The 27,711-nt window shown below is 43.5% G+C and overlaps 1 protein-coding gene across 2 annotated transcripts; it reads left to right on the top strand.

The window, feature by feature from the left end:
* The first annotated feature begins 4,077 nt into the window (after window positions 1–4,077).
* Window positions 4,078–14,274, top strand: NDUFA2 (NADH:ubiquinone oxidoreductase subunit A2). Of its 2 annotated transcripts, none has more exons than XM_033927470.1 (3): window positions 4,078–4,235; window positions 10,987–11,093; window positions 14,020–14,274. In XM_033927470.1, the coding sequence occupies exons 1-3, from the start codon at window positions 4,132–4,134 to the stop codon at window positions 14,109–14,111; spliced, it is 303 nt and encodes a 100-aa protein (XP_033783361.1). In that variant the 5' UTR covers window positions 4,078–4,131; the 3' UTR covers window positions 14,112–14,274. The 2 variants fall into 2 exon arrangements, with proteins under 2 accessions (XP_033783361.1, XP_033783360.1); XM_033927469.1 differs by having other exon boundaries at window positions 4,096–4,244.
* Window positions 14,275–27,711: the final 13,437 nt, after the last annotated feature.

Here is a 27,711-nt window from a genome sequence, read left to right as displayed (position 1 = left end):
AAGCTTCAAACATCAAATTGATGAATTCAGGGGGAAACACCTGAACAGAACATCCAGATGGACCTGTGGACACTCATGAGCTCCTTTCTGGGGTTTTGTGGCCATGTCATGGCTGCACTTTGTTCAGGGATGCACTCTGCGTTGCTCCACAATTCTAATCTGGACTTTTAGCTAGGTCCTTCGAACCCAACTGGCACTAACACCTTCCGAGGGACCAGAAGAGACTATGCCAGAGGCTCCCAACCCCCTCATATGCTGCGTCGTGGCATGTGGAAACATGAATGATTCTCAAATGGTCATCCCTACAAAACTTGGCACGAATCCAAGGAACCCTGGCCTAAGACTCAATCACACCTGTTTTAAGCAAAATTGAGGTGTTTTAAGGCAGATAGAAGTTTTTATTTTCAAATCTGGAAATCCAAGATGACCATGGTGGCAATGATTTTAGCACCAAAAACAGTCCAGGAGAGCTACACTGGGGAATAAAAATTAACAATTTTTGGATTTTAGAGATGGGGGAATCTAACTCTAATCCCAGAACCCAAACCCCCTTGATTTTGTTTGCCAGGCTGTCAATCTGTTATTCATTGTGCCGTGCTGTGTGCTGGGAGCTGCAAGTATAGAACCTGGAAATAGCTTACAAGGAGAACCTTTGCTTCAACAAGCCTGGATCTGGATAGCTTCTGTCTTCTGACTGCCTCTCAGGCCCAACAAACTGGCTGGAGACCTCAACCCTCACCAGACCTTGCACACACAAATGGAGGGAGGAAAGCAGTCAGCCCCAATCCTGGAAAAACTGCCACAGAGCAACTCAGCCAGCTCTCAAGCCTACTGAGGATGAACCTGGGGCGAGCCTTGCTCCCAACAGAATGGTCCCTGAACCCACAAAATAGTAGCGCAGGCTGTCCAAGCACAAAGCAGTCTTCCCCTTGGAAGCAGACCCTCAATTTCAGTCTGCACTCTCCCACAGTCAGAGCTGTCCCAAGAGTGGGATACTTTACAGCACCGTAAAGCCTTGCAAACGGTCAGGACAGGATTAATTCATTGAGATCCCCTAGGTACACAAGTCTACTGGGCCCCCTGCCCTACCCCACCCACCCCACCCTTGTCCCCATCGTGCCCCACCCCCCTGCCCTCATTTATTTACTTTCCTTATTTCCACTTAATTTATTTTATTTTATAAATTCCAAAACAAACAACAAAGATTACCATACAGTACCAGTGTACAGTTTTTCTTCTATGCAACCTCCAAACATCTTCCTGAACAACCTCCCCCTTCCTTTCTAGAGGAAGAGATCTTCAGCTGGCAGAGCTTTGGGAAGCCCACCAATTTATATTTTGCATTTGGGTAGGAGGCATGGGGCATAACGGGAAGAAAATTTAGTGCCCATCATTTTATTGGACTAATACATTTCTCACTTAGCTTTCAGAGGTTAAAACCTCTTTCTTCAGGTCAGTAAACTATACTGCTGTTACAATAGCCCTGCTGTTACAGATCAGGTACATGTGATGGTCAGTGTATCAAGCCATAAATAAACTTGAAACGTATGGTCTCTAAATTACTAAAAAATGTATTAAAATTAGTCCAATAAACAATTATTAACACAGCTACAATAATACTTTATCCTAAAGCAAAAATAATTAAATAAAACAAATAGAATTTTTTTTATACCTTTGTTGTCTAGTTTCTGCTTTCCTCATCTTCTCGAGAAAACCAAAAAAAACTCTGTGGAGTGACGATGTTCCTAAATGGGCTTTATTTGAAAGTGTCAAAGTTCCAAAGGTACACTGAAATCATCCACATAAAACTAAATCATCCACATAAGAGCCTTAAAGGACCTAGTCCGCCAGGGATACAGGACCCAACACGGTCTGCATTTAGACAAAATGCAAGCAGTGTCTCACTTCCGGCTCACCACACAATTGGACCCCTGAAGAAGACTTTTTGTCGAAACGCGGACCGTGTTGTATTCTTTCTTACTATTCAGTCCTCAGTTTCCCTCTTTTCATTGTGTCTACTCACGCTTGCCACCCCTTTCCTTCATCCCTCCACTATCTCACTAACTCTATCTTCTTCCCCCCATCCAGCATATGCCCTTTTTCTTTATCCCCTCTTTCCATCCAGTATGTGTTCTCTTTTCCCATTCAGCATTTGCTCCATTCAGTATGTATTCTTCCATTCAGCATTTGCTCTCCCTTCTCGTCTCAACTGACATCCGTTTACCCTCTTCTCTCTCTCCCTTCTCCCCACTTTCATCATCTGCCTCTTCTCGCTCTCTCCACCCCAGGCAATTCCATCGCGTTATCCTGCCCCCTCACCTCCTCTACGCTGCTGCTGCTTTCCCACTTGCTCCTGATGCTGACGGCACACAAGTTCTCCCCACTTCCATCATCTGCCCTTCTCTCTCCCTTCTCCCCACTTCCATCATCTGCCTTCTCTCTCTTTCTCTTCTCCCCACTTCCATCATCTGCCCCTTCTCCAGTCTCCACTTCCATCATCTGCCCTGCCCCCTTCTCGCTCTCCCTTAAGTTTGCCCCACTTCCATCATCTGCCCGACTGCCACCTGCTCTCTCTCTCCACCCCAGGCCCATTTCCCTCCCTTCCCCTCACCTTCGCAGGTCACCACCATGGCACTCACTCACCTTTCCAATTTTTTTTATTTTTTTTCAAACAGCGACGAGCCTGGGGCCCTAGCATTGATGGCATCGCATCAGCAAGTAAGATCGGCAACAACAACCTTTATCTTGCAAGCGATGCTGCTGCTCGGCCAAAGCATCCTTCTGACACGAACCGCCCAAGTGGAAACAGGAAGCTGCATCAGAAGAGACGTTTTGGGCTGAGCACTGCTTGCAAAATAACAGTTGCTGCCGATGCCGGGGGGGGGAAGAGGGGCATCGCAGTTTGAAAAAAAATTGCTGAGTCGTCTGTTGTTTGCCCTACTTCAGCAGGCCCCCCTGACAAGTTCAGGCCCTAAGCACGTGCCTACTGGGCCTACCCATTAATCCGGCCCTGCAAGCGGTAACCCCCATCCCCCCCAAATATAATTGAAAAATAAACATGAATGGCTCCTATCATCTTGCTTATAGATAGACATCTGAGGAATTGGAGGACAGCCCAGAAGGATGGGAGGTGGAGCAAAAACAATGCTAGTGAAGCTCCCTATAAGAATTCTTGCAAGAAGATTGACTGCCCACACGTTCAGGAATGAAGTGTCTGTTGCGCTAGAAATAATCAGAGAAACCCAAAAAAACTCTGTGGAGTGACGATATTCCCAAATGGACTTTATTTGAAAGTATCAAAGTTCCACAGGTACACTAAAATCATCCACATAAAATAATTTCATCCACATAAAAGTAAATCATCCACATAAGAGCCTTAAAGGACCTAGTCCGCTAGGGATACAGGACTCAACACGGTCCGTGTTTCGACAAAAAGTCTTCTTTAGGGGTCCCTGGGGGTTCTATAAAGGTGAGTGTCTCACTTCCGGTTCACCACACAATTGTTTCCCACGTATTCACCTTTATAGGACCCCTGAAGAAGACTTTTTGTCGAAACGCAGACCGTGTTGGGTCCTGTATCCCTAGCGGACTAGGTCCTTTAAGGCTCTTATGTGGATGATTTACTTTTATGTGGATGGAATTATTTTATGTGGATGATTTTAGTGTACCTTTGGAACTTTGATACTTTCAAATAAAGTCCATTTGGGAACATCATCACTCCACAGAGTTTTTTTGGTTTTCTCTGAATTTTCTTCTTTGTGGCATTTTGGGGTCAATTCCTTTTGTTTTTTTGCTTGTTGCTTTTCATTGAAGCACAGAAAACTGACAGAGGACGGAGGGTCCTCAGACCGCCTCCTGCTCCTGCCTCAGACGAGGAAGCAATAGCCACGGCCAACTCTAATAACATTAGAACGAAAAGAGGGAAAAGGCCACGTGACACGATTCATTCGCGTCCGGGTCGGTAACGCTAGCAACCGACGACCTCTGAACACCGGAGCCGGAAAGAATTCTGGGGCACGCTTTTCGCGCTCTCGTTGGCTCTTAGGCTGTGTCTTCCCGTAAGCCCCGCCTTTCTCCCGCTTCGTGATTGGTGGGACGATTGGCAGGGGGGTGGGGGTTACGGTTGGCAAAATGGCGGCTGCCACAGTGAAGAGCATCGGGGCGAATCTGAGCAGACACCTGAAGGAGATTCGGGTTCATCTGTGCCAGAAGTCGGCCGGCAGCCAGGGCGTCAGGTGCGCAGGGTCAGCGTTTCGCTATTGCTGCTCGAGTCGGGGAGGAGGCATTTGCCGCTCTCTCCATCAGTCGATTATATGGGGCTGGATTTCCGCTTGATCCTGGCCCGTTGAGCCCTCTTTGATGCCCTGTGGGGTGGATGCATGGCACTACTTTGCATTACTATTTATGGACCGCTGATATACCTTAACCCTTTCAGGACCATAAGGATCGTAGGCCAATTTTTGTGGTTTTGACGACATTTTTATGGTAAAAAGGGCTTGCAGATGCCAAAATATTGATTTTTTTTTGTGAAATATCTTTTTTTTTTTTTTTTTAAATCACACTTCTGGCTTATGGACAGTGTGGCAAGTGAATCTTCTCGTCAATCTGGCAACGACGCTAATGAATGAATGTCGGAACCAGTTTGTTTACATAAAGGCAGTATCATATGGAATCCGTACATATCAAATTTAGAACTGTAGACTATCCCAATCAAAATTTATAGGATTTTAAAGTTATGGGACAAATATGTCCCTTGGTCCTGAAAGGGTTAACAGGAGTTCAATGCGATTTACAGCTTAAGAAGTGGCTGGCCATATCCAGGAGTTTTTTTTTTTTTTTAATATACTTGATATTTATTTAGTAAGACTCATATACCATGTATTTATTAATGTATGTATTTATCAAAATTTAGAATTATGTATGTGTAATTTATTAATCTCACCTCACACACTCCACTTTATTTAGTGCTTTTTGTGTTGGTTTAGTCTTTAAGGGATATATGTTGTGATGTCTAATCTAATCTAAACCTTAAATTTATATACCGCATCATCTCCATGAGTATGGAGCTCGACACGGTTTACAAGAACTTAAAATAGTAGGTAGAGAAGAAGAAAAAGGATTACATGAACTTATGTGAAGAAGGGGGGAGAGAAAGGGGGGAAGGATAGAGTTACAATTTGATGAAAAGCCAGGTTTTCAGTTGTTTGCGGAATAACTGAAGGGAGCTCAGTTATTCCTTATTCCAGTTATTCCTTATTCCCCCTTCCTCCTGAGTGTTAAGTCTGAAAAAAATTTTCCATTTGGAAGTATAACTATTATGTTCACGGATGATGATTATGGACTACATGATGTATGAGGCAATCTCATTTAGACTTATGTCTGGTGCTGGTCACCTTTGAGATTTAGCCTGAGCCAGAGGTTTACATGATCCATGACGGGCTCATACTGATGTCCTGTATTCTAATCCCAGTGTCCTTCCAAGGAATAATTGTTTTGTCAGACTTTCCTCTCAGGTCTAAGGTGTTTTAGGCAATCCTTTAACAGTATCTTGTTTAGGTTTATATTGGCTATATAGCTTAAGAGGGTTTTTTCTTTCTGCCATATCCAGGAGTTACATATCTAGGGGTTACAATCTTGCCTAGGGTTCAAGGCGCAAATATTCATAATTATGTTCGTGAAGACATGCCAGGAGTTTTAAGGAGAGACTGGCCTCTTACAGAGTCACCCTCTTACATTCAGGTGATACTCGGGCAATGTACATAAATTTTATGGGTTAATTTTAGCAAAACCTTTGCATGCTAAGGTCTGCTGTATTTATTCAAATTTCTTATATGTACCGCTTATTATTATTTTATTTCTTCCATTTGTGCGTCGCACATACCTATACAAGCTTATTAGGGGATTGGAGGATGACTACCAGTGCTACATCTAAATCTGAAACTGCTTTCCAGGGCCAAGAGGCATTTAATATCAAGCTCTTCATAAACTTTTTCTAATTAAATCAGATAAAGGGGACATCTAAAGTAAAGGGAAAAGATCATTTTTTTGAGAGAAAGTTTGTATTAAGTAAAATAAATGATCCCAGGATTATGTTTGGCCTCCTTCTTGTTATTTTAGTTAATAAACCAGTGTTTGTTTTCTTAAGATTCTCTTCTGCCTTTCATGGTGATTTGAATGCTTTATGCCAACTAAAACTTTTTGGTAGGATTTTGCTCAGTTTATAAAATTGAAAATGGATAAATAGTGCTTCATGCATCAAGTCTGGGTGGTGGTGTTTCTTCTAGTGCATTCTTTTTCCCCACACGGAAACCCAATTGTCTTCCTATAGAATGAATCATACTGTCCTCTACTAATAAAAATGCATGTATATTTTTTATCAGGGCCATAGTTTATTAAGGATACTGTAGGGATTTGCAGCCTAGTGTCTCTTTAATTAAACATACTTTGGCTGGTGGATGCACTTCATACCAATAGGTCTTATTTTCATGGTCTATACATGCACAGAAGCCACACATGGAAGGGCATGATCCTACATCCTGCTCTCTCTTAGAGCCCCTGCCTCTCCAGCCACCGGGGATTGCCGACGCAGCCCGACTTTTGAGTCGGATTTTTTTCTTCAGCCCTTGAGGGCCACCGAAAGCCTCCCCCCCCCAGCGACTTCCTAGGCAGAGGAAGGAGAAAGTTTCTGCCATCTTGTCCCTCCTTCCTCCGCCCGACGCCGTGCAAGCAGGAGGACACTGCTCTCTCTTAGAGCCCCTGCCTCTCCAGCCACCGGGGATCGCCGACGCAGCCCGACTTTTGAGTCGGATTTTTTTCTTCAGCCCTTGAGGGCCACCGAAAGCCTCTCCCCCCAGCGACTTCCTAGGCAGAGGAAGGAGGAAGTTTCTGCCATCTTGTCCCTCCTTCCTCCGCCCGACGCCCTTAGAGCCCCTGCTTCCTCCAGTCACCGGGGATCGCTGAAAGCCTCCTACCAGTGCAGGTTACCTATCTGGCTGCCTCTGCCCAACTTTAACTGGGTGTTGCGACCCAGTTCTACCCCCCCCCCCCCCCCCAGATTACTGAAACCACGCGGATCTCAACCAGAGAAGGGCTACTGGCCGGTTTTCAACCGCCCTCAGTCCCAGCTCTCCTACAGCTCTCTTCTTTTGCTCCTGCATTGTACCTTACAGTCACTCTCCAGCCGCTAACCAACAACATGTCACCCCCCACTACCAAACTCCTATGCACACTATTACTTCTCTCCCTACTCACAACAAACTGGAGAACAGCAGGCCACCACTTTTCACCAATACCAATAGTGACAACAACATACAGGCAGACACTATCACCCAAGAAACTTCACCAGACAAGAAACCTAATAGAATGCACAACAGCCTCACAAGAAAGCATCCCACCCACTTGGGGACGAAAACCACCCCCTAACACAAAGAAGTCGGGTCATAAACTCCCCCATACACCCAAGAACCTCCTTCACCCACAGATTAGCCCCAACTACCACAAACATCTTTTCTCAATCCCCTGTGCATACATGAACATAAGATCAATCAGCCCAAAGGCAGACCTAATAAAAGACTGGATAGTTAATAAACAGCTAGGCTGCCTTTTCCTATCCGAAACCTGGCTATCCTCCTACTCGGACCCAAGCATTACAGAATTTTGCCCCAAGGGATACAAACTTGAATTAGTCTGCCGAGAAAAAAAGCGAGAGGGCGGTTTGGCCATCCTAGTAAAAAACTTTACCATCACTGTCCTAGACAAACACTCCACCCCACAATCAGACCTGCTTGCCGTCCAAATTTCCAGTAACTCACTCAAAGACACCCTTACCTGCATCCTCTGCTACATAGCTCCAGGAAAATGGAACACCACAAAACACGATCTTGAAGATTTCATCTTCCGGAACTCATTAACCTCAACACACAACCTGCTCCTCGGAGACATAAATCTCCACCTAGAAGACACCTCCTCCAAACAAGCTTCTGGCATAATTTCATACCTCAACGCACTCTCTTACCAAATTCTATATCCTCAACCCACACATGAAAAAGGCCACCAACTTGATATTGCAGCCTACATGTCACAACACCCCCACGCACCGAACATTCATATCTCCAATGGGGCCTGGCACCCCTCCCTCTGGTCTGACCACTTCAAATTCACCTTCAACATCAACTGGACTCAAAGCACAAACAAGCACGAAACCCACAAAACCTCCTTCAAAACCCGACCAAAAATCGACCCTTCTACATTCTGGACCACAGTAGACCCATTAATCGTCTCCATAGACCACGATGTATTCATTCACCAGTGGCGCTCGCTGAGCGAAATAACCTTGAACGGTCTAGCCCCAGAAAAGACAAAACACAAACTCTGCAGATCTTCAGACAAATGGTTCGACACAGAACTTCTTCAACTAAAGAGACACTGCAGACAACTCGAAAGAGCATGGCAAAAAAAGAACCAAGAACCAACCAAAGTAGCTTGGAGAAACCTAATAAAACAATACAAGATCAAACTTAAGGAAAAACGAAGAGCTTATTACTCCAAACTAATAGGCACAGAATCCTTAGACACAAAGAAACTCTTCCAACTTGTGAAGAACCTCACCGACACTCAACCATTCCTAACCACTCAAGGAATCCACCCTCCAACGGCCACCCAACTAGTGGACCATTTCAAGAATAAGATCGCCAATATTAGAGCCTCCTTCACCCTCCTAGACGAGATCATAATAAACCCTACAACAGATGAAGCCACTGCAGCTGACAGGCACTGGTCCAACTTTACAAAGGTGCAATGGCTGGACATGAACAGACTCTACAGAAAATACAGTCGAGCGTCATGCGACCTGAACAACTGCCCGTCATATCTACTGACAAACGCATCCCCCAAATTTAGAGCTTGCCTCTTGCAATGGATCCAAACAACTCTCACGGAAGGCCAAGTCCCACAAGACCTAGGGGAAATCATAATCACCCCAATACTGAAAGATCCCAAAGGACCAATAGACACCCCCTCCAACTACAGACCCATCGCCTCAATTCCATTATATGTTAAACTAATAGAAGGTCTGGTTGCCAAATACCTCACCAACTACCTTGAAGACCACAACCTACTCCACCCAACTCAATCGGGGTTCAGATCTAACCACAGCACCGAGACACTGCTAGCTTCCCTTCTAGATATAGCCAGACAGCACCTTAGCAAAGGAAGAAGGATGCTGATAATTCAACTCGACCTCTCTGCCGCATTCGACCTGGTCGACCACACCATACTTCTTCAGATATTAGAAGCAATAGGGATCTCAGGCGAAGTATACAACTGGTTTCAAGGATTCCTTTAAACAAGAACATACAGAGTAAAAACAAAGGATCTTATATCGGAGCCTTGGACCAACCCCTGCGGAGTACCCCAAGGTTCCCCACTGTCACCCATGCTCTTCAATCTTTACATTTCCTCCCTCGGTACCCTGTTAGACAAACTCAAAGTAACTTCATTCAGCTATGCAGACGATATCACCATACTCCTCCCCTTTGACACATAAGACCCCACCAAATCAGGCACCCTGGAAAAAACTCTAGAAGCAGTGGAAAAATGGATGACAGAACATAAACTGAAGCTCAACCCAGATAAAACTAAATTTCTACTGCTTGAAAAGGACAAAACCCCTTCTATAACTGAGCTAGAAATAAAAACCACCAAATATCCCCTACAACCCACTCTCAAACTCCTTGGAGTAACAGTAGACAGAGGTTGCACTCTTCAGGTGCAAATCAACAAAATCACACAAAAAGCTTTCTTCACCATGCGCAACCTTCGCAAAATCAGAAAATTATTTGAAAAAGAACAATTCAGACTCATAGTTCAATACCTAGTCCTAAGTCTATTGGATTACTGCAATATCCTCTACCTTTCTTGTCCTACCTACCTAATAAAACAACTACAGACCATGCAGAACACTGCCCTCAGAATGATCTATTCCCTTGGAAAATTTGACCACATCACCAACGCCTTCCTAGACTCACACTGGCTTCCAATACAAGCCCGCATCCAATTCAAACTATACTGTATTTTATTCAAAACCTTAAACGGAATGGCACCCACCCACCTAAACAACCGTCTAAACAGGAACCTCTCAACCAGACAGAGGAGAACCCAATCCCCTTTCTCCTTCCCCCCTTTTAAAGGAACTAAACGCAAAAAGATGTATGACAACTTACTTGCAACACATGCAGCTAAATTGGACCCCTCCATCACCAACCTACTGACAGCATCAACTGACCTCAAGGCTTTCCGCAAAGAAATCAAGACCCTACTATTCAAGAAATTCACCCAAACGTCCTAATCCCTTCCTTTTCCCCTCTCTCCCCCTCTTAGAATCTACTCATCAAAATTGCTTTAGACCTTACGCCTTAATTGTAATTTGTATTTCTCTTCCTGGAAATGTCCAGTTATCGTTCTGATGTAATCCGCTTAGAACTGAAAGGTACAGGCGGAATATAAGCCAGTTATGTAATGTAATGTAATGTAATTCATGAGGGCAGCTGTCTTTATGGGACAGAATGGATGACATTTTATTGGGGATGAAAGGCTGTCTGTGGACAGCAGACTGACAACATGGCTTTGGAGGCCTGCATGGCCTGATGGATATTTCCAGTGGATGAGTTGGTAGGAAGTGGGGAAATTTGGTATGGGTCAGGCTAGATGCAGAGGTGGAGGGAGAGTTGGGGCTGAATACAGATGTTGCAAATGTGCCAGGATATGTCTTCACAACAATATTGGGAGTGGGCTAGTGGATAGCTATAATTGATAAAGTGGTTGTTGAGGAAGGGAGAATAATGAGGGACTAACAGTACAGTAATAGTCCACAAGGAGGCTGATTAAGTCCATCAGATTTGACAGGCATGTTTTGCTAATATTTTTATCATAATTGATAGCATTATATATTTATGTTACTGTTCTGATTTACCCTTTCTTTTTGCACAGAGATTTTATTGAGCAGAACTATGTTGATCTGAAGAAAGCAAATCCTGCTTTCCCAATTCTGATTCGGGAGTGCTCTGGAGTACATCCCAAACTCTGGGCACGCTATGGTGAGAAGCAAGAGGTTTTTCTTTACAAACTTTTAAATTGGAAATACTGAAAATCATGAGTCTTAAGAGTAGTTGTATTAGATAATTTGTGACCATATCTGGGAAAAGGTGATCAAAGACACCAGAAACAACAACAACAACAAAAAAAAAACAATTGAGGTCCTAAGGAATTCTGTTAGTGCAAATAATTGGTAGTACAACAGTCCAAACCCCATCCTTTTATGTGAATTTTTTTTTTTTTTAAAGTTACACAAGTTCAAACAAGTAACTTTTGCAGACTACAAATCATCCATTTTCTACATTTTGGATCTGCTACTTTAGTTACCTTTCCCAAAGACAGCTGCATTTGATTGTCACATTTATATAAGGCTCTTTGAGTGGTTTAATTGAAGGTTTTGAGTAATCCCCAAAAATCAAAAATATTTGGTATGCTTTTGCATTGTTACATTTTCCCTCCAGTTGTGTTTCGTGCTTACCTCCTTCCTCCGCCGCGCGGGCCATCTCACTCAGCCGTGTGGGCCCCACAAGTAACAGTAGCAGCCACCCGACTTTACCCAGCGACATCGTGACCCCGCGCTACTGTACAGCAACACCACCTGCAACCATCCTCCGAGCACCTAAATCCAGCATGCTCCAGTGCCACCCTCCGCCGATTGGTCAGCCCGACAAAATACCTAACCCAGTAGCCAATCAGCTACGCCCAGCTTCTTCTAGGCCGTACATGTGCGTCGCATCGCTTCATGTAAAAAGACCAGTATGGGATACATACAGCCTAGGCTCAGACCGGCCCACCTTCTGTTTCTAACCTTCCAGGTGGTCATCTAAATTAGCCGGGTGGAGTGCCCGGCTAAAAGGCCCTAGGAAGTACACTGTAGTGTGTTAACAAATTATATGAGGACGCACAACATATAATATGGTCATATAATGATTCAAAATATGTGATTGTGGCACCGAGGTACCCTCCTCTTCAAACCCAGCATGCACCCAAAAAGAGGGAGTAAAAGCCTCAGACTAATGTAGCAGTATAGAACCAAAAGGTAACATAGTAACATAGATGATGGCAGATAAAGACCCGAATGGTCCATCTAGTCTGCTCAACCTGATTCCATCTAAAAAATTTTTGGTGTTGTTTTTTTTTTTTTCTTCTTAGCTATTTCTGGGCAAGAATCCAAACTGCCTGGAACTGTTCTTAGATGCCAACTACTGAAGTCTCCGTCAAAGCTCACTCCAGTCCATCTACACCCTCCCAGCCATTGAAGCCCTCCCCAGCCCATCCTCAACCAAAAGGCCATATACAGACACAGACAGTGCAAGTCTGCCCAGTACTGGCCTTAGTTCTTCAATTTTTACTATTTTCTGATTCTAGATCCTCTGTGTTCATCCAATGCTTCTTTGAACTCTCACCGTTTTCCTCTCCACCACCTCTCTCGGGAGCGCATTCCAGGCATCCACCATCCTCTCCATAAAGAAGAATTTCTTTACATTGCTCTTGAGTCTCCCACCCCTCAACCTCAAATTATGTCCTCTGGTTTTACCATTTTCCTTTCTCTGGAAAAGATTTTGTTCTACTTTAATACCTTTCAAGTATTTGAACATCTGAATCGTATCTCCCCTTGTCCCTCCTTACCTCTAAGGTATACAAATTAAAACTGCTTTTGATACTTTCACTGGCAAAAAAACTCCCTCACAGAACAGCTCAGGTTTAGAAAAGGGCAAAGTCATCCATAGGCACATTCAAGGACTTAGCTGACAAAAGGTGACTTGAGCTCCAACGCTGTCACGTCTTCTCCAATTTTCCCAACAAGCAACCTTGTTTCACCAATGTTGGGCTCATCAGGGGAACAAATAATACAGCCTTGAAAAGTGTAGCGACACTGAGACCAGCCTCCAGGTGACTTTGCCCTTTTCTAAACCTGAGCTGTTCTGTGAGGGAATTTTTTGCCAGTGAAAGTATCGAAAGCAGTTTTGATTTGTACCTTTTGGTTCTATACTGCTACATTAGTCTGAGGCTTTTTATCCCTCTTTTTGGGTGCATTCTGGGTTTGAAGAGGGGTACCTCAGTACCACGATCACACAACATTTTGAATCACTTTAAAAATTATCCCAGGGAATTTATATGCTTACGTTTACAGCAGCTCTCTGGCACCCACAAATTTCACAGCTAATTTTGAGTGCAAATATGCGTAGTTTACAATGTATGCACATAATGCAAACGTTTCCCCCTCTCTGCCCTCTGGATCCCCTCCATTCTCTTGCAGTAAATTCACAACCTGGGATTGTCAGAAAGTGAGGACTGGCCTGAATTATCCCTCTTGGAACTGGGCAGTGGCCATCCTGATGTAAAAGTCTCTTCTACATATTCCTTGTGGATATCCTGAAACCTAACCTAGCTCAGCCCATCTGGGGATGCCCCTAAGACTGCACTGATACTCACAGGGAGTAGTATTGGGAAAAGATGCAAGTGGGGGGTTTTCTGCCCTGCTGAGCTCCCGTAGTTTCTCGAGACTATGACGGGAGCTCAAGGCAGCCATTTCCTATTAGCGTTCTGCACGGGGCAGGAGCGTGGGAAGATCGCTCCTGCCCTGAAAACCCGCTAGACCACCAGGTAAGGCTTAAGGGGGGGGGCTTACAGAGCTTAAAATAGCCAAGGGGAAGTGGGGGTTAGGGGCAGAACCGACCCAAATATTATTTGCGTTTTTTTAATATTCGCGGGCCGGCTCTGCCCCTAACCCCCCGTGGATAAGGAGGGAGAAGTGTAATGCGTATTGTGTGATTGACAACCTGACTACCCAACTAAGAATCTATTGACAGGTTTGCTGGACATTCTGCTGTTTGCAATTTATAGTCTCTGCTAAGATCTGCAGTGAGAGGGTGATTCCTACTTCTTGATATAGAGTCAAGGTGTGATTTGCATTTTGTGTTCTAGACTTTGGGAAAGAGAGGAGTCTGTCACTGGATAATCTGAACGCCGATCAAGTTGCCAAGGCTCTGGAGTCTGTTGTCAACAGCAAGATGTGAAGGAAGTGCACTGAATGTAACATTTTATTTTATTAAGCTATGTCGCACCTGTGGATCTGAAAAATGCAAATTTCTCTGTAAAAGGCAGATTGTACATAAAATCTTAAATGTGTATACTGTCAACTTTACTTCTTGTATAAAAATACAAAAGCTGTTTAATCTCCTCCCCCTCTCAACACAACTGTTTGGTTCTAGAAGGGATTCACATCTCTTGCTTCCTTCCGACCTTTGGACTTTCCTAGTTTTATAAGTCATCTCTGTGGGTGTTCTGTTTTCATAGTAGGTTATGCTTAAAAAGGAAGGAAAAAGCACTGGATATAGACTGAAAAGGAATTCTTCAAGACTGCTGTTTATTTTGAATATACTTATTACTTGTCACCTAAAGCTGTGAATTTTCAGAAGTGGACTTAACACGCAGGTCCGCGGACCAGAGATCTAGTACAGAGCTGATACCTAGAAAATACGAAAGCTTACTATATAATGTTAAATCAAAAGGAAGCATCTTCAGCGGTGGAGCATGGGAAATTCTGGTATCCCGTTCGATTTTGTTAACTACAAGGTGACAACTTATTCTTTCAGTAAAGAAATATTAATATGTTAAGCTCTGAAATTCGGTGCCAGAAGATGTGGTAACAGTGGGGTGCTTGGCTAGGTTTTAAAAGGTTTAGACAAATTCCTGGAAGACAAGTCCATAGTCTACTATTGAGACAGACAGGGAGAAAACCAGCACCTGCCCTGGGATTGGTAGCATGGAATAAGAACATAAGAAATGCCTCTGCTGGGTCAGACCTGAGGTCCATCGTGCCCAGCAGTCCGCTCACGCGGCGGCCCAACAGGTCCAGGACCTGTGCAGTAATCTTCTATCTATACCCCTCTATCCCCATTTCCAGTAGGAATTTGTCCAATCCTTTCTTGAACCCAGTACCGTACTCTGCCTTATAACGCCCTCTGGAAGCGCATTCCAGGTGTCCACCACACGTTGGGTAAAGAAGAACTTCCTAGCATTTGTTTTGAATCTGTCCCCTTTCAACTTTTCCGAATGGCTTCTTGTTCTCTTATTTTTCGAAAGTTCGAAGAATCTGTCCCTCTCTACTCTCTCTATGCCCTTCATGATCTTGTAAGTCTCTATCATATCCCCTCTAAGTCTCCTCTTCTCCAGCTTCTCCAATCTCTCAGAATATGACAGGTTTTCCATACCTATTATCAGACGTGTTGCTCTCCTTTGAACCCTCTCGACTAATGCCATATCCTTCTTAAGATACGGCGACCAATATTGGACGCAGTACTCCAAATGCGGGCGCACCATCGCCCGATACAACGGCAGGATAACTTCTTTCGTTCTGGCTGTAATACCCTTTTTGATTATACCAAGCATTCTATTCGCTCTCTTAGCGGCCGCTGCACACTGTGCCGACGGCTTCATTGTTATGTCCACCATTACCCCCAAGTCCCTTTCCTGGGTACTCTTATTCAATAACATCCCTCCCATTGTATAGTTGTACCTCGAGTTTCTGCTCCCCACATGTAATACTTTACATTTTTCAATGTTGAACTTCATCTGCCATTTCGCCGCCCATTCTTCTAATTTGTTCAAGTCCCTTTGCAACTTTTCGCAGTCCTCTGTAGTCCGAGCTCCATTAAATAGTTTGGTGTCGTCCGCAAATTTTATTATCTCGCACTTCGTTCCTGTTTCTAGATCATTTATGAAGATATTAAATAGCAGCGGCCCGAGCACCGAGCCCTGCGGGACACCACTCGTGACCCTCCTCCAGTCGGAGTAGTGACCCTTCACTCCTACCCTTTGTTTTCTACCCTCCAACCAGTTTCTGATCCATCTATGTACGTCTCCTTCCACCCCATGGTTCTTCAGTTTCCGGAGTAGACGTTCATGGGGCTAAGTTGCAAATTTGCTGCAGTAGTTCCGCTATCTCCTCCTTTAATTCCTTCAGAACCCTTGGATGTATGCCATCCGGACCCGGGGATTTGTCAGTTTTTAGTTTTTCTATCTGCCTACGAACGTCCTCAAGGCTCACTTCTATGGATGTTAATTTTTCTGCCTGACTTCCGTTGAAGAATTGCTCAGGTTCCGGTATGTTGGACGTGTTTTCGTTTGTAAATACAGACGAGAAGAACATGTTAAGCCTTTCTGCCACTACCTTCTCCTCCTTTACCACTCCTTCACCAAATGTTGCCCCATTTGAGATTTTGGCAGGTACTTGTGTCTTGGATTAGCCACTGTGGAAGCAGGATATTGGGATGGATGGACCGTTGGTCTGACCCAGTATTGCTATTCTTATGTATCTCATTCACTTTTACTGTCAAATCCATGGCTTGATCACCTGTGATTATTTCTTATACATCACCACCCACCTCATACAGGCCCCTTTTTTGTCCTACCTTAACTCAGTCATTGTAGTGCCAGTCCTTGGTCTGGGGTAATGCAGCAGCACACTTTCCAGAACACTGCAATCACATGCCTTAACTCTAAGCTAATATGATTCTTAAGTGCTTGGACTCCTTACCCCTGGGGTGCCTCTGCATCTAACCTGGGCCAAGATTTGAAATCAGATCCTCTGCATACCACTTACCAGCGAAAACATGTCTTAGGCCAGTTTTTGTTTCCATTTGCAGTTCTCTCTCTCCTCTTACCTGTATTTTTGGACTAAGGCTTCAAGAAGTTGCAATAAGAAAAGGGATTGGGACTTGTATACCACCTTTATTGTAGTTATATTCAAGTTTCAAGTTTATTAGGATTTTTTATATACCGCCTATCAAGGTTATCTAAGCGGTTTTACAATCAGGTACTCAAGCATATCACACTTATACAATCATACTCAAAGTGGTTTACTTGCAGGTACTTCAAATATTTTCCCTATCTGTCCCAGTGGGTTCATATGTACCTGGGGCAGTGGAGGATTAAGCAACTTGAGCAGCGTGGGGTTTGAACCCACAACCCCAGGGTGCTTAGGCTTTAGATCTAACCACTGTGCCACACTAATAGCTCTTGATTTTCCTGATAAGCCTTTCTGATATAGAAAGTCTCCAACAGTCTGCTCAGAAAGCAGAGAGTAAAGATTGTGATACCATAGTTCACAATAGCACTAAGAGAAATTAATATATTATACTTTCTCTTATATGCTAACATGTCAAAGAATTCATGCAGTATGCAAGGGAAGAGAAGCTGCCCAGCTTTCTAAAAGATTAGATAAGTGGCGAAGGGATGTAGTTCTTTCTGACTCATGCGTGTGAACATGTTTTGTTGCCTCTGTATGTATGTTTTTTGTTTTGTTGTTGTTTTTTTTTGACCAAGAGGGGAAGGACGATTTTAATGGAGCACCACACAAACATTCCTTCAGTCTTTGATGAAGTTAAGAGGTGATAGGTTCAGGAGTACGGTAATCAAAGGAAATTCTTTTTTACAGAAAGAGTGGTAGATGGGTGAAACAGGCTCCCAGCAGAGGTGGTGAAGACAGGCACGTGGGCTCTCTTAGAGCAGTGGTTCTCAATCCTGCCCTAAGGGACCCCCCAGCCAGTCGGGTTTTCAAGATATCCCTAATGAATGAGAGATTTGCATACCTGTCACTTCCATTATATGCAAATCATGCATATTCATTAGGGATATCTTGAAAACCCGACTGGCTGGGGGGTCTCCTAGGGCAGGGTTGAGAACCACTGTCTTCGAGAGAGGAAGAGATAATGGTTACTGCAGATGAGCAGCCTGAATGGGCCTTTTGGCCTTAATCTATCATGTTTCTATGTAATGGATGAGCCTACTACTGTATTATGCCTTTCTGTATGCAGGTCTGGTGCCATCTGGCATCACATCTGCCATGAGATAGAAGCAGAGTTCTGTCAGGCTATTCATCTCATCCACTCTCTCTTCCACACCTAGGCGATCTCACATGCTGCCTGTCCCATGCTTTCTTGAATTCAGTTGCAGTCCTCATCTCCATCACCTCCACCAGGAGGTTGTTGCACACATCCATCATCTTTTCCGTGAAGAATTTTCTTAGATTACTTTAGAGTCTATCCCCCTTTAACATCTATTTTATTCTATTCTATATAACATTTATAGCTCGCTTTAATCTCCAATCAGATTCTAGGCGGATAACAATATTACTTAAAAATAATACACCAAATTTACAATAAATCAATTAAAATAATGAGATTTAAAAATTTTTCAAAACATACTTGTATAATATGAAGAAACTTTCCTTAATTAACTTTCCTTAATTAAGTAGGAAGGTCATTCCAAAGTTTGGTTCCTACATATTCAAAAGATTTACTCATCAAAGACTTCAAACAAATATATTTACTTGTTGAATTACTGAACTTCAGAAAATGCTGAAATGAGAACCCATCTTACGGGAAAGGATAAATATCTTAATAAACCTCCAGGTCCCACCTATGCCATATAACATTTTATAGATGAAGGGGTGCTGAAAATTTCTCAGCCCAACTATAGATATGGTTCAGCCTTTATGCTGTCCTAACTTTGGGCCTTTTTACAAAGCTGTGGTAGGGAGTCCCCCATGGCAAATGCAGCGAAGCCCACTCCATTCCTATGAGCTCTGGTGCATTTGCCACTGCACAGTCTGAATATTACTGCTAACTGGTTAAGTGTCAGCTCTGTTCAAACTTCACCCCTGGACTACCCTGACACCAGACGGTGCTTAGTATTGGCAGATGGCTAACTCAACAGGGTTTCCCTTTCTGCCCAGTTAAACCCTTTTGATTATTGGACCTAATTGGTCCAATTTTCAATGGTGGTGGCCACTCAGGCATGTAATATATATATAGTAGTGCCAAACAATACAGAAGGTGGAGCCTTTTGCAAAATATTTATAAGGAAGCTAGCAAAAGCACTGATTTCACAAAAAAACAACATAAAACAAAAACAGCATTAACATCTGCTTTACATATTGTGATGGGGTAAATACTCTGTCACCAAGATTTTCTGCAGAGCAAAAAAATATGACCATGTTATACTCCCCCCCCCCCTTCTCTGATACGCATACTGGTTGTCCATAACATTCTTCTGCTTACCTTCAAAACCAAACATAAATACTCCAGCTTTCATTGACAAATATCTAATCCCCTACACTCCCTCTTGGACGCTTCAATCTATCAACCAAAATCTACAAGATTTGTAACAGAGTAGACACCGAGGAGGGAGTGGAAAGCATGAAAAAGGATCTGCAAAAGTTAGAGGAATGATCTAATATCTAGCAATTAAAATTCAATGCAAAGAAGTGCAGAGTAATGCATTTGGGGATTAGAAATCTGAAGGAGCCGTATGTGTTGGGGAGGTGAGAGGCTGATATGCACGGATGGGGAGAGAGACCTTGGGGTGATAGTGTCTGCAGATCTAAAGGTGAAGAAACAGTATGACAAGGCGGTGGCTGTTGCCAGAAGGATGCTAGTCTGTATAGTGAGAGGCGTGACCAGTAGAAGAAAGAAGGTGTTGATGCCCCTGTACAGGTCAATGGTGAGACCCACTTGGAGTATTGTGTTCAGTTTTGGAGACCGTATCTGGCGAATGCCATAAAAAGACTTGAAGCGGTACAGACGAAGGTGACAAAAATGGTAGGTTTGTGCCAGAAGACATATGAGGAAAGACTGCAAGCCCTGAATATTTATACCCCTAGAGCAGGGGAGTCAAAGACCCTCCTTGAGGGCCGCAATCCAGTCGGGTTTTCAGGATTTCCCCAATGGATATGCATGAGATCTATTACCATACAATGAAAGCAGTGTATGCAAATAGATCTCATGCATATTCATTGGGGAAAACCTGACTGGATTGCGGCCCTCGAGGAGGGACTTTGATACCCCTGCCCTAGAGGAAAGGAGGGACAGGGGAGATATGATTCAGACGTTCAAATACTTGAAAGGTATTAATGTAGAACAAAATCTAGTTCAGAGAAAGGAAAATGGTAAAACCAGAGGGCAGCATTTGAGGTTGAGGGGTGGTAGACTCAGGAGTAATGCTAGGAAATTATTCTTTACGCAGAGGGTGGTTTATGCGTGAAATGTGCTCCCGAGGGAGGTGGTGGAGAAGAAAATGGTGACAAACAGGTATGGGATGAACACAGATGATCTCTAACCAGAAAATAATGGGTATACATTAAAGGAACTAAGGCCAGTACTGGGCAGGCTTGCATGGTCTGTGTCCTGTATATGGCCATTCAGTTGAGGACAGGCTGGGGAGGGCTTCGATGGCTGGGATGATTAAGATGGGCTGGAGTGAACTTTGATGGAGACTTCAGTAGATAGAACCTAAGCACACTACTAGGCAGGGCTCTGGGTTTCTGGCCCAGAAATATCTAAGAAAAAGGGCCATTTAAATTAATTTATGGAGCATGTATGGTTGGGCAGACTGGACGGACCTCTCACTATGTTACTAACGATCCTATCCATCTGCAAGATATTTTATGCCACAATCCATAAAGCCATCTTTTTGGTCACAGCCCCCTCTCTTTGGAATGCTCTACCATTGGACATTAGACTAGAATCCTCCCTGGATAGATTTAAATCCAAACTTAAAACTTTCCTTTTCAGAGGTGCTTTTAGCCCCTGAGGCGAGTCCCTTTATTCAGAAAATGCCAAGATTACAGCTGAGAAAGACAAACGCTTCTTAAGAAGCAACCCCCTCCCTGTGTTCTTCCTCCCCCTCGTTCCTCCCTTTTCTTTTTAATCTATTTCACTTTTCCTTTTCTCTCCACTCCTAGTTATATGTATTCTTTGGTTTTGTTATCCCCTACTATCATTTTAAATTGATATTTTAAATTTTTATAATATTGTAAACCGTTTAGTTATCCACTGATAGGCGGTATTTCAAGTGACAAACTTGGAAACTTGGTAGGGGGAGACGTAAAAAGGAGTAATGCGCCAGAAACTGCTTCGTATAGTCTCTTTCCATGAGGCCAAGCTGGTAAAAGCCTTATTTGCATATCCTTTGCATAGGACTTAATGCTCCAGAAAACCCACCTAAAAAAGAGGAGTGAATCCAATTTGACTCTGGAGTGCACTGTAAAATCAGATAATTCATCTCAGATTTCAAGTGTGATGAACAAAAGATGATAAAGAAGATGACCTCACCTTAAGAATAGAACCCTTTCCACAAGACCAGAAAGATTAGCAGTGAGTGCTTGACTGTAAGAATTTCCAGGGTACTCTCGGGGAGTATGTATGTTAGCTTGTACCTAATCCACAGTAAACTCTACCTTGTATGGCCAGAATGTGACTAAAGTTGAACCTATCTTGTGTGGCTGGAGCATGCCCAAAAGGGAACCTACCTTATGTGGCTGGATCAGTGGCTAAGGGAGAGTGACTGATGACCAGGAGCTAAAAGATAACCAAAAAGCACTATTACCGAAGACCTGAACTGACTTGGGAGAACCAGAAAGTGACGGAACCAGAGGAAATCTCTTTACACACATATAGGTATCTGGAAATACATGTGCACTTACTGGTAATTGCACAATGCTGAATTTATAAGAGGAACTAAGGAATGGAAGATTTTTTTAATTGACTGCTTGAGGGTGGTCTTAGACATTATGTTCAAACTCTCTGTGATGCTGTGACCTCACTTCCTCCCCCACCTAGATGTACTTTCAATGTGAGGAAAGGAGATGGGGTGAGTTTACCCAGTTCCCCCATTTTGCTCCACTAGGGAGCTGATTTGGTGTGTGGGCAGCAGATGATATTGATATAAGGTGGGAGTAGAATATTACCCCGACCCCAAACCTAAAGCTTTTCTCCTAGGTTGCCCTTGGTTCTGGTACTGTCCTTCACAGAGGATACAGCTTCAGCCAGAGTCCCCATCAACAGGGGGTTTCACAAATTCTTCTCAGGAGACATTTATTTCTGAGACTTTCCAAGTAGAGAATGACACAGTGACAAAATTCATCACCGTTCCCATCCCCGTGGATAACCGCGGGAAATAATACCATATCATTTTCTAGTGTCTATTTCAACCTCGGTCCTTCTACACCAGCATTCTTCAAAGCAAAGCTTGCGGGTCAGTGGTTGTGGCCATTCATACTCTGATTCTTATGTGAGCCAAGGATAATGAAGCCATTGTGACATCACTGATGTGATTGGCTCTTAGGCACTGGTGGAATGAGGCATTATGACATCACAATATCTGCTCTGGAATGTTGCTGCTCAATCTCAGCATTCTTCAAAGCAAAGCTTGCGGGTCAATGGTTGTGGCCATTCATACTCTGATTCTTATGTGAGCCAAGGATAATGAAGCCATTGTGACATCACTGATGTGATTGGCTCTTAGGCACTGGTGGAATGAGGCATTATGACATCACAATATCTGCTCTGGAATGTTGCTGCTCAATCTCAGCATTCTTCAAAGCAAAGCTTGTGGGTCAGTGGTTGTGGCCATTCATACTCTGATTCTTATGTGAGCCAAGGATAATGAAGCCATTGTGACATCACTGATGTGATTGGCTCTTAGGCACTGGTGGAATGAGGCATTATGACATCACAATATCTGCTCTGGATACCAGAGACTGATATTCTGTAGTGTCTGTTTCAGCCTCAGTCCTTCTACACCAGCATTCTTCAGAGCAAAGCTTGCGGGTCAGTGGTTGTGGCCATTCATACTCTGATTCTTATGTGAGCCAAGGATAATGAAGCCATTGTGACATCACTGATGTGATTGGCTCTTAGGCACTGGTGGAATGAGGCATTATGACATCACAATATCTGCTCTGGATACCAGAGACTGATATTCTGTAGTGTCTGTTTCAGCCTCAGTCCTTCTACACCAGCATTCTTCAGAGCAAAGCTTGCGGGTCAGTGGTTGTGGCCATTCATACTCTGATTCTTCCCTCTCTCCTTAAAGAATGATATGAAGATGGTTTCCCATGGTTATCCGCGGGGACGGGGACGGTGATGAATTTTGTCACCGTGTCATACTCTATTTCCAAGCACCAGAGACTTGTAATTTCTACAGCTGTACACATGATGGACAAAGATTCAGCAAATGCTGTCCACTGAGTGTCGTTTTTAGTGTGTAACACAGGGATCTGTGACTAACTTTGGTGTAAATTGAAAGGGACATTGAATACTGCCTTTTTCTAGTTTTACAACCACATTCAAAACAGTTTAGAAACATAGAAGATGACAGCAGAAAAGGGCTACAGCCCATCAAGTCTGCCCACCCACCCCCTGTCTATGCCCTAATGACCCAATTTCCTTATCTTGACCCTCGTAGGGATCCCACATGGGTATCCCATTTATTCTTAAAGTTTACATACAGGTACTTCAAGCATTCTCCCTCTCTCTGTCCCAGTGGGCTCATACTCTATTAATGTACCTGGGGCAATGGGGTATTAAATGGGTCACAAGGAGCAGCATGGGATTTGAACCCACAACCTCAGGGTGCTGAAGCTGTAGCTCTAACCACTGTGCCAGACTCTCCTCCAGTACATCAGAAGTGAACAAAGTATAGAACAGTGAAACAATTGTGACATCACTGATGAGGTTGGCTCTTAGGCATTGGTGGAATAAGGCATTGTGACATCACAATATGAGCTCTGGAATGTTGCTACTGTTTGGGTTTCTGCCAGGCATTATGACATCAGGGAAAGGGGTTGGGACTTGTATATTGCCTTTTTGTAGTTTTACAACCACACTCAAAGCAGTTTCCATACAGGTCCTTCAAGCATTCTCCCTCTCTGTCCCAGTGGATTCACCTGGGGCAGTGAAGGATTAAAGGATTTGCCCAGGGTCACCAGGAACAGCATAGGGTTTGAACCGGCAGTAGCTCTAAGCACTGCACCACACGTTCTTACGTTTTCTGACATTGTGCAGCATCTAATTAGGAACGTATTAGCCAGTGAAATGTTATGCAATGAAGGGCATAGAGAAAGTAGAGAGAGATAGATTCTTCAAAATTTCAAAACATAAAAGAACAAGAGGGCATTCGGAAAAATCGGAAGGGGATAGATTCAAAACAAATGCTAGGAAGTTTTTCTTTACTCAGCGGGTGGTGAACACCTGGAATGCGCTTCCAGAGGACGTAATAGGGCAGAGTACGGTACTGGGGTTTAAGAAAGGATTGGACAATTTCCTGTTGGAAAAGGGGATAGAGGAGTATAGATAGAGGATTACTGCACAGGTCCTGGACCTGTTGGGCCGCCTCGAGAGCAGACTGCTGGGCACGATGGACCTCGGGTCTGACCCAGTGGAGGCATTGCTTATGTTCTTATGGGAGAGGAGGAGATAGTGGATGCTGCGGATGGACCATTTGGCCTTTATCTGCCATCATGTTTCTAGGTTTCTATAACCATAAAGCTCTATGACATCACAATGCAGGTGCAAAGAGCCTTAGCCTATAGGAAGAGGAGATGCAAATGTTAAGAGCCTTAGCCAATGCGCTTCCAGAGAGCATAATAGGGCAGAGTACGGTACTGGGGTTTAAGAAAGGATTGGACAATTTCCTGTTGGTAAAGGGGATAGAGGGGTATAGATAGAGGATTACTGCACAGATCCTGGACCTGTTGGGCCGCCGCGTGAGCGGACTGCTGGGCACGATGGACCTCAGGTCTGACCCGGCAGAGGCATTGCTTATGTTCTTAAGAGCCTAGTAATTGATTATGACAGGCACTGCAAGGTGCTAGTGAAGACGTGAGAGGTCAAATTCTGACCTGACCAATTTCTGCAAATTGCACATGCTCGGAATGCACTATTTTAGCTGCTTCTGCTAAGATAGGCAGTCTGATTCTAGAGACAGTAAGTGAGGTAATTAAGTATATTACCAATTAGTATGATATTCATGCATGAAGAAACCAAGTATGTTTTTTTCCTGAGTGTACTTACGGGAGACAGAGAATCTGGTTTTTGGTTATCACTGTCTCCCAGAGCTGACAAAGCTAAAACACTTTTATATATTACTATAACGAGTTTCAAGTTTATTAGGTTTCTTGATTAATCGCTTAATCAAACTTCTAAGCGATGTACAAGTTAAAATTTACATTTGTTAGGTGACAATACAAAAAATAAAATATTTTAAAAAGACAAAATTACACTCAATTTAACATATTCATAACATTAGATAAGGAGGAATGAAATACAAATCTTTAAAGTAAAGAGAGAACACTAAGGGAAAATACAAGGGGTTAACAAAATATAATTCAAATAGAATGGGGTTGCAGGATAATAAAATTAGTTTGCAAAGGCATCCTTGAAGAGGAATGTTTTTAAGTTACTTTTAAATTTTCCAAATGTGTTATTGGTGGATGGGAATCTAGACCTTGATCTACTTTAGAGACTGTTTTCCATTGCCCAAAGATATTGCTTATATGCTTTCTTGCTCCCGTCAGTGCCTCTGAATATCTCCTGTTCTTTTTCCTCCTGTTAGGGCAAAGCCAATCTGGCATTATGGAAACTTTGACTTTGACTGAATAACTTGGCCAAATATTTTGGCTTGCAATTTTGATATTTCTACTTCACCGCTGGGAATATTCCTGTTTTAATCCCAGCAGTCAGATTGATTTTTAATTTAAAGACGTATGACCATGTCACTGATTTCTATCGGCGATTGCACTGGCTTCCAGTTGAGGCATGGGTTAAATTTAAGCTCGGCTATATTTGTTTTAAGGCACTAGCAGGTTCAATTCCTGAGTATTTTATGGAATCTTTTATCATTACAAATTCTAAACATTCTAGAAAATCTCATTCATTATTTTCATTCCCTTCTGCAAAGGGATGTAAATATAAGAAATTTCAGAAACGATTGCTACCTTTCAGGCAGCCTTATGAACTAGGCCAGGGCTGCCCAGGTCCTGCCCTTGAGATCTACTGGCGGGCCGGGTTTTCTGGATTTCCACGGTGAACATGCATGAGAGAGATTTGCATACCAAGAAGGCAATGCAGGCAAATCTCTCTCATGCATGTTCGTTGTGGATGTATGGGGGACCTGGCCTGCCAGTGGGTCTCGAGGACCGGACTTGGGCAGCCCTGGACTCGGGTTTTAACTCACATATTCATATTCTCAAATTCGTATCAACAACTTCGACGTGCCTTAAAAACGTATCTTTTTAGGAAATCTTTCGGAAGTTAGATATTGGATGTTTATTCATTTGTATTACAAGTGTTTGTGAACCGCATAGAACTTAATGGTATGTGCGGTATACAAGTGAGTTTTATGTTATATTATGGGTTGGTTTCCTGTTTGAAGAATCCTCAAGCCCTCTGGGTGATACCCCTCTTTTCTGCTTGAGGCTTTTGATCTGTCCCTTCAAAATCCTCACAGGCAGTGGCGTAGCGAGGGTGAGAGGTGCCCACAGGGTGGTGGTGCCCCCTCCCACCTCCACACGCTCCTTCCCCACCCCCTCCTGCTGCGCGCACGCCGCTTCCCTTCCCCCAGACCTCTGTAACATTCCTGGCGTGAGCAGCAACCGCCAAGCTTCTGTCAAGTTTCAAGTTTTATTGGTATTGGATGAATCGCTTATTCAATTTGCTAAGCGATGTACAATTTTCTAAAAAAACATAGTTATAACATCCAATAAAATAACAAGAGACTTACAGGTTAAACCGACATGAGTAAGGGAGGAGAGAAGGGAAAAGTTACAATTCTTTCTTAGAGAGAATAAACACATAGTAACATAGTAGATGACGGCAGATAAAGACCCGAATGGTCCATCCAGTCTGCCCAACCTGATTCAATTTAAATTTTTTTTTTTTTCTTCTTAGCTATTTCTGGGCAAGAATCCAAAGCTTTACCCGGTACTGTGCTTGGGTTCCAACTGTCGAAATCTCTGTTAAGACTTACTCCAGCCCATCTACACCCTCCCAGCCATTGAAGCCCTCCCCTGCCCATCCTCCACCAAACGGCCATACACAGACACAAAAGGGAGGGTAAAGAGTTAAAGGGTTAAAGGGTTTAGTTGTATAACTAAAGTTTAACTGTTAAAAGCGTCTTTAAAAAGATAGGTTTTTAAGGATTTTTTTAAAGAAGTAAGATCCTTTTCTTCTCTAATATATTGAGGTAATGAGTTCCATAATTGAGGAGCCACTATCGTGATATGAGGAGACATATCGTGTCTTCTAGTGCCTACAATTTTCAGGGATGGAATAGTTAGGAGATTTTGAGAAGTGGATCACAAAGAACGTGAAGTATTAAGAGGAGTGAGCATTCTGGATATGAATTGGGGTTCGTTAAAAATTAGCGTTTTATAAACTAAAAGTAGAAACTTAAAGGATGCGGTGGCTAATTGGCAGCCAGTGGGAATCAATCATTAGGGGCGTAACATGATCATATTTTTTGGCGTTATGGATAAGTTTAATAGCTGTATTTTGAATAATTTGGAGTCTTCTTTTTTCCTTTTGGGTGATGTTTAGGTGCTGTCGCATCAGCATGGGCTCTTCTAGGAAGCGGGTCCAGAGGAAGAGCGTGATGCTGGCGCCACAGAAGCTTGTGGGGTTGCTGCTCGCACCAGGAACATTGCAGAGGAAGGGAAGCGGCGTATACGCATGGCAGTGAGGGGGTGGGGAATCAGGGGGGGGGGGTCAGAGAGGAGGACGGATGCCTGCACCCTCTCTAAGATGGCACCTGGGGTGACTTGCCTAGGGTTGCAGG

This window comes from Geotrypetes seraphini, chromosome 18, assembly GCF_902459505.1.
Source record: "Geotrypetes seraphini chromosome 18, aGeoSer1.1, whole genome shotgun sequence".
In the NCBI taxonomy this organism is placed as follows: Eukaryota; Metazoa; Chordata; class Amphibia; order Gymnophiona; family Dermophiidae; genus Geotrypetes; species Geotrypetes seraphini.
The sequence above is the reverse complement of the archived record's forward strand: the minus strand, read 5'-3'. Positions and strand labels throughout refer to the sequence as shown.